Source organism: Oncorhynchus nerka, linkage group LG3, assembly GCF_034236695.1.
Source record: "Oncorhynchus nerka isolate Pitt River linkage group LG3, Oner_Uvic_2.0, whole genome shotgun sequence".
NCBI lineage: Eukaryota > Metazoa > Chordata > Actinopteri > Salmoniformes > Salmonidae > Oncorhynchus > Oncorhynchus nerka.
Window position 1 is genome coordinate 7,390,424 of NC_088398.1, and position 7,492 is coordinate 7,397,915.

The following is a 7,492-nucleotide window of genomic DNA, read 5'->3' on the forward strand; positions in this document are numbered from 1 at the left end:
TATGAACTGCAACTCAGTAAAATTGTTGCATGTTGCAATTATATTTTTGTTCAGTATATAACCACTACAATTCAAAAGTTTGGGGTCAGTAAGAAATGTTTTTGAAAGAAAAGCACATTTTTTTGTACATTAAAATAACAAATTGATCAGAAATATAGTGTAGACATTGTTAATGTTGTAAATGACTATCGTAGCTGGAAATTGATTTTTTGAGATCTTCAGTTTCTTGGCAATTTCTCACATGGAATCACCATTAATCAGAACAAGAATAGACTGACAGGTTTCAGACAAAAGTTCTTTGTTTTTGGCTATTTTGAGCCTGTAATCAAACCCACAAATGCTGATGCTCGTGATACTCAACTTGTCTAAAGAAGGACAGTTTTATTGCTTCTTTAATTAGAACTGTTTTCAGCTGTACTAACATAATTGCAAAATGGTTTTCTAATGGGCCTCTGTACACCTATGTAGATATTCCATTTTTTTTTATCTGCCATTTTCAGCTACAATAGTCATTAACAATGTCTACACTGTATTTCTGATCAATTTGGTTATTTTAATGGACAAAAACATTTGCTTTTCTTTTAAAAACAAGGGCGTTTCTAAGTGACCCCAAACTTTTGAACTGTAGTATGTGTATATATATATACACACACATAAAAAGTATAGTCATTAGGGAGAATGCAAGGACATACATTTCTTAAGGAGAATACTGCACATAAAACAATATAAAGTGCTTGGCCCTTATGTTAATTTTCCCTGGGCTTAATCCTTTCTTCAAAAGGAGAGAATGGGGTCCAGTATCAAGACACAGTAACACACAGTCACAAAACAGGCAGAGCATATTATCAAATATCATTTAATCATTCATTTATCTGTTCACAGCAAAAAGAGAAACAGTCATTGTTTTCAAAGTAAAAATCACATATTACAGAAAAGCACTGAATGAACATCCATGGGCAGTCAAGAACATGACAAACACAGGAAATGGCCCTCGATTCACATCTGTCACAACAACCTCTCCACCACCACTGACCGGCTCTGCCCAGTCTTTCTGAACATGAGATCATTCACTCCTCCAGACCAAATGTGTTACGAACACCTACTGTTGTCCTGCCTGCTGCAATTGTAGACAATCGTTTTTATACTCAACAATGAGAACCAGACCAGTGTTCCTACACTGCTGTAGTTCACTAGATCACAGTTTAATCTTCTACTGCTCCCCATACATTCACCCCAATAGGATGTCAGTAAAACATGCTCTCTGCCAGTCAAGAGTCAGTACACTCCCACAGCCCACACAGGTAGTTCTGTCATGGTTCTCCGATAGTTGAGCCTCTCACTGGCTCTCGGTAGCTGTCGATAACTCTGTGAGGCTTGTTTGATGGTTCTATGACAGTTCTGTGATAGTTCTGAGTCGTGTCTCTTTCACCCTCAGAATATCTAGATCGTCGTGTGAGGGTTCTGTGAGGGTTATCTGATGGTCCGGTCATGGTTCTGAGTTGTCTCTGTCTGGCCTTTAGATGAGCTGTAGACTGTCTACAGAGACGAAGTCCATCCCCAGACTGTTAGATGAGCTGTAGACTGTCTACAGTGATGGAGTCCATCCCCAGACTGTTCTCCAGGGCTGTGTGGTAGATCTCTATAGCCTCAGCCAGGGGTAGGGTTCCTCCCTCACTGGTCTCTATGATGGCGATGGTCTCCCCAAACTCATTACACATGATGGTGGGAGTACCCTGGGTCTGGATAGGAAAGGAAGCATTGTATGGAGGATGTTAGAGAAAAACATTTGAACAACATATTTTCTCAATTTTACAGACTAACACACACTCAGAAGCCGCACACAGACCCCGCCAGCTCCTCCCCCTCACCTGCTGTAGGGTTGACGTCTGTATGTGGATCAGCTGAGGCTGCCCATTGGCCAGTTCCACCTGGGATGCCTCCACTAGCGCCACGGCGGCGCTGGTCTCCATGGCAACCTGTGCTGCAGCCACCTCTTCCTGCCTCTGCTGGCGTGCGTGGGTCTTCCTGTGGTTCCGCAGGTTGGAGAAGGACTTGAAGGCCTTGCCGCACACCAGACAGGCGTGGGGGCGCTCCCCTGTGTGTGTACGCCGGTGCTCCGCCAGGTGCATGCTCTGGACAAAGCCCTTGTCACATATTTCGCAGCGGAACGGTCGCTCCCCTGTATGCGTGCGCAGGTGCTCTCGCAGGTGCGTGTTCTGCCGGAAGCGCTTGCCACACAGGTTGCAGGGGAAGGGGCGCTCTCCTGTGTGGATGCGCTGATGCAAGGTCACGCCAGAGGAGGAGACAAACAGCTTACCGCAGGTTAGGCACTGGTGGGATTTACCCCTGGCCACTGCACCACCACAGGACCGACCAGGAACCAGGCCGTGGCTCAGCTGATGCAGACGCCAGTTGGCTGCAGAGTTGAGCTTCTTCCCACACACAGTGCAGCCCAGGCCCCCTCTCATGATGCTGGTGGTCCCTATGTCTTCTGAGGTGGAGGGCTCTGAGAGGGGCTCCCCGTCAGGGCACACTTGGGGCTGGCTCTCTAACCCTCCCTCTCTGTCTGCCTGGGCCTCAGTGGGGTGGACCTCCTGACAGTGGCGGTCTCTCTTCCTCCTGTGCAGGAAGCCAGCCTGGCATTGGGGGCAGGAGAACGGGGCCGGGGCCCCCGGGTGAACAGTGTAGCGGTGGGCGGCTAGCTTGGCCGGCCGTACGAAGGTGGCGGGGCAGTCCGGGCAGGGACAGGGAGGGAGGTTGGCATGGAGTAGGCGGTGCTGCCGGAGGTTGGATGACTGGGTGAATGTCCGGTGGCAGATGTCGCAGCGGTAGGGGCGCACGCCAGAGTGGGTGAGGTTGTGGCGAGACAGGTTGGCCAGGGACGAGAAGGTCTTTCCGCAGTCTGAGCACTGGAAGGGCCGCTCGCCGGTGTGTGTGCGCAGGTGGTTGCGTAGGTGCATCTGCTTCTTGAAGGTCTTGGTGCACACGGAACACTTGAAGTGTCGCTCGGAGACGTGGGCCGTATGGCGGTGTTTGACCAGGCGGAGCAGAGAGGGGAAAACCTGAGGGCAGGAGGGGCAGGGGAACGCGCCCCAGGGACCAGCGAGGTTAGGGTCAGTAGAGGAACCAGGATCAGCAGTATGTTCTCCCGGTTGGGACTCTCCACTGCCCCCTGGTATCCCATCCACATCCACCCTGTTCTCCTTTCCTCCCTCTGCCCTGCTCAGAGAGCTGGAGGCAGTGTCCTCCCCCGACTCGCCTATCTCCATCTCAGCCTCAGTAAGGGGGGCCATCAGGTTCTCCTCGTCCCCCTCCATGGGGCTGCCCTCACCCCTCTCCCTCAGGGCCCGGGCTCTCTGAAGGATGGACAGGGCTGACAGGGACATCCTCCTGGGGGCCGCTGGGACCTGCACAGGACATCGTCAAAACACATGCTCATACATTGACCGGTATGGGACTGAATTTAACTAGAGAAACAAAACATTTGCACACATTTCTCATTGATGATTTGCACAAAACTTTTCTCAAGTTAGAATTTGGAACTATAAGAACAATATTACCATTTTTAAAAAGAAAACGTGGTTACCAGGACGACAGGGGTAGGTGTAGTGGTGGCTGTTTTGGTGGTGTGTGTTCTACGGTGGTACAGGAACTTGGTCATATTGGTGAAGGTCTTGGCACAGTGTTCACACCTGTGGAGCGGCTCTGCTGTGTGAGACTTCCTACAGGACGGAGCGAGGGATGACGTGAGGGATGACGTGAGGCAGAGGCAGGGATGGGCGGATATAAAAAGAGAAGAGAAGATTTGTCTCAGAGGCTTCAATAGAATAGCATTCAAAAAGCAATAGACAGGAAAACATTGAGATGGTTTGAGATGGGATTGATGATTGAGATGGTTCATGATGAGAACATGATGTCTGGTCAGGCACCTACCTGTGTATGATGAGGGTCATCTCTGTGTTGAAGCCGTGACCACAGTCCACACACAGATACCGAGCCTCCCCGGAGTGAGAGCGCATGTGTGTCTGCAGTGACATCGCCTTCTTAAACACCTTGTCGCACTCCCGGCACTCGTATGTGCCATGCTCGTGCACACGCCTGTGTGCCGCCAGCCGATTGGCTGACGTGAAGGTACGCTGGCATTGGCTGCAGTGCAAGCATAAGGGTGTGTTTCTAGATCTTTTAGCCAGGGCGCGTCTTCCCGTTCCCTTCCCCCTCTCCTCTGCCACCCTCCCCCCATTCTCCTCCTCTCTCTCCTCCTCCCTCCCTCTGTCCTCCTCGTATCCCATCATCACCCCGTCCTCACTGCTCTCCTTCTCCTGGGCCAGGAAGTGCTCCCCCTGGTGTTGCAGGAAGTCCTCTGGGGTCTGGAAGAGGAGGGCACACTCGGAGCACTCATAGGGGTGGAAGATCACCACCTCCCCCTGCTGCTCTTTCTCCTCCCGGACATCAGACAGCACCACCTCCAGTCTCTGGAGGCCGTTCTCCGGGACCCCCAGCTTTCCTACCGAGCCCACCCCTAGAGGAGTGAGCAGAGGGGGCAGCAGCTTGGCGCGCCGTAGGCCGGGGGTACTGGATCCATCGGCCAGGGCTTGGGCACTGCAGATCTGGAGACGCATGGTGGCCGAGCCGGGAAGGGGGGAGACGGGGGGTAGGAAGGTGGCCCGGGAGGGTGTTGAGGGCTGGGGGGTAGACTGATGCTGCTGTTGTTGTTGTTGGGCCAGGACCTGAGAGGGGGGCACAGACATGATCATGTTTGAGTGAGAATAACTGGTTACTGGTTTTAAAAAGCTTTTTGACATGAAGTGTATACAGTACCTGTGCTAAGATCTCCCCAGCTTGTTGTTCACTCAAGACAAAGTTCTGGACACTGACCAAGGGTGTCACAGTACCATCGGGCTGCAACACATACTCCTGGGAGAGAGAGGAGGGGGGAGGAAGTTTGAGCCAAGAAAGGAAACATCTAATTCTGCCTGTCTGCTTTTGCGCTAAAGAACGCCAGCCTGTAAGCACTTTGATTAAGGGTTTTCTGATGAAATGTGTTGGTATTTAATACTCACAGTCTCTGTGGCACTGTGTGTGCTGCTCTTGCTGTGGGTCTGTCTGTGAGCCAGCCACACCTCTGGAGAGTCAAACAGGGCCAGGCAGTCTAGACACTGGTACTGGACAGGCCCCGACACCTGGCCCTCTGTCCCTGCCTCGTCTGTCTCCAACACCTCACACAGTTCTGGGGAACACAACACAACGTTCAGCAGGCGAGTCTCACTATCTAGCCTCTCTACATTCAAACAACCTCTGCCTTTTATCCTTGAAACAAACCACCACCTTTCACCCCCCCTCCTCTTCCAGACACATATCCACCCTTTCCTGTCCTCCACCATCCCCTCCCTCTCACCATGGTCCTCTGTCTCCAACCCTGCCTCTCTCATGTGCAGCTCCTGGTGCAGTAGCAGTTCATCTGGGTTCCTGAGGAGGGCACCACACTCCAGGCACTGATACTGGCTGTCCCCGTACTCTGAGATGCCCTGGATGGCCATGGCCTCCCCAGCCTCCCCCTCTTCTCCCTCCTGCCCTGTGTGGATCTGCTGGTGCATCAGCACTTCTTCTAGGGTGTTGAAGAGCTGGTGGCACTCGCTGCACATGTACTGGTGCTGCACGTCGTACATTCCCTCTGGGTCCTCCTGCTGGTCATCCATGACTACTGCAAGGCGTTTTTTGTAGGACCGTGTCGTGTGTGTGTGTGTGTGTGTGTGTGTCAGCACAATTCAATGAATGAGAAAAAGTATCCTGTCCTGGTCTGAGTTAAATCTCTGTGTTACTACGATCCTGATACAAGTGTGCCTCGATGGTTGAATTTAAGACTTTGAAGTCTGTTTGTGAGCAAACAGTGTGTTGTGAGTTTTAGGGATTGAACCAGTAACAATGATTTGTAAAGTAGCTAGCCTCTTTCCTCAGGTCTCTCACTATGATGTTCTGTGATGTCAGGACAACAGGGAGGGAGCCTGAAAAAAAGCAAAATACAGTAGTCTGTCAGCTATTTGGTAACACCTGTCCCAATCCCCAACTGGCCCATAGACATTATTTTAGTTTACAATGATGTAGGTCATTTCCATGTAAAAGGAGCCATGAGCACCAACATGTGAAATTGATAGGAGCATATCTCAATCTGGCCCTCATACAATCATGGCCACCTAATCATCCCCAGCTTCCAATTGGCTCACTCATCGCCCCTGTAACCATTCCCCGGGTCGTTGCTGTAAATGAGAATGTGTTCTCTGTCAACTAAGGGCTAAATAAATACAATTAAAATGAATAACAAAAAATATTTCAAAATGGGTGTCAAATGAAAGCTAAGAATCTATATTTACAGTAATGTACTGTACTCTTTTGTGTTCTACTGTAATGTCCAAACTTGTGAAACATAGACATCTATTATTGGTTCAGATTTGGTCCGGATCGAACCAACCAAATGTGGTCTTGTTTGGGGTTGGAGCTCATTCGAATAATAGCCAGTGTGTAGAATGATACCCATATATGCAAAGGATATTGCATATGAATCACAATAAAGAAAATTACATTCATAACCATAAATTATGCACTTCTGTGTAGTACAGATCAGGGAACCACGATGTAATTCCATTACAGTAATTATGTTACTTCACTATCTGTAGTTCAATAACCAAAAGAGATTTACCGCAATTCTGTTAACAAAATTCGCATCTACACTATTGTTCCAGTAAATGTTTTTTGTTTAGCATACATTTTAAAGTGAAAAATCTGAGTCTCAGCATAATTCCGTTATCATGGAATTGCCCTGAAGCTATTGCATGGTTACATAAAATCGTCATAGAAAATAGAGCTGATAGCTACACGCTAATTAGAAGCTGCAATAAGCAGCAGAAGCTAACTGCATGTAGGCGCCAAATGGTGGTAGACGGGAGAATTTTTTTCTACTCAAATATGGCATATAATTCATGACATTTAGTTTATAGAAGCCACAGTGCTGCATAACTGATCATGTGTAGCATGATAGCTTGCGACATTGCTTCCTGTGTGTTATCATTCATGTGGCGAGCTGTTGGCGGCGCTCTCTCGGATATCCGAGACCTCTTCGGAGGCACCGCTGTCTCCTGACTGTGGCTCCCCGGCTCAAGGCGGTCGTCAGGCGGCGCTATCCACTTTTCCCCGCAGGTCTCCGGTAGACACGACAGGCCCTTCCTTCCCCTCCCGTTAAAAGAATCTTACCTCTCATCTACTGTCGTTGGACAATCCCTCGTGAGGTAGTCACAAAGCTCCGCAAAAGCAACAATGCACTCTCCGTTCCGTCTTTAAGTGAATAATGCACTGATTGAACAGAACGCATTAAAATTGTGAACCTTCTGGCAGAGAAACATTTCGGTGCACGAAAAACATCGTTTGTCTGCGGATCGTTCCCCTGTTGTCGGCACACTCCGCTGCCTTTCGCTCTGGCCTTGTGGCTTTGGAAGGCAAT

The 7,492-nt window shown here is 49.6% G+C and overlaps 1 protein-coding gene across 1 annotated transcript; it reads right to left on the reverse strand.

Annotated features, from left to right (window-relative positions):
* Window positions 1-840: 840 nt before the first annotated feature.
* On the reverse strand, window positions 841-7,488 carry LOC135563906 (zinc finger protein 574-like). The gene is made up of 8 exons (XM_065007753.1): window positions 7,246-7,488; window positions 5,396-6,002; window positions 5,061-5,227; window positions 4,819-4,914; window positions 3,934-4,727; window positions 3,587-3,722; window positions 1,869-3,407; window positions 841-1,739 (listed from the first exon to the last, which is right to left on the reverse strand). The coding sequence occupies exons 2-8, from the start codon at window positions 5,694-5,696 to the stop codon at window positions 1,566-1,568; spliced, it is 3,207 nt and encodes a 1,068-aa protein (XP_064863825.1). The 5' UTR covers window positions 5,697-6,002; window positions 7,246-7,488; the 3' UTR covers window positions 841-1,565.
* Window positions 7,489-7,492: the final 4 nt, after the last annotated feature.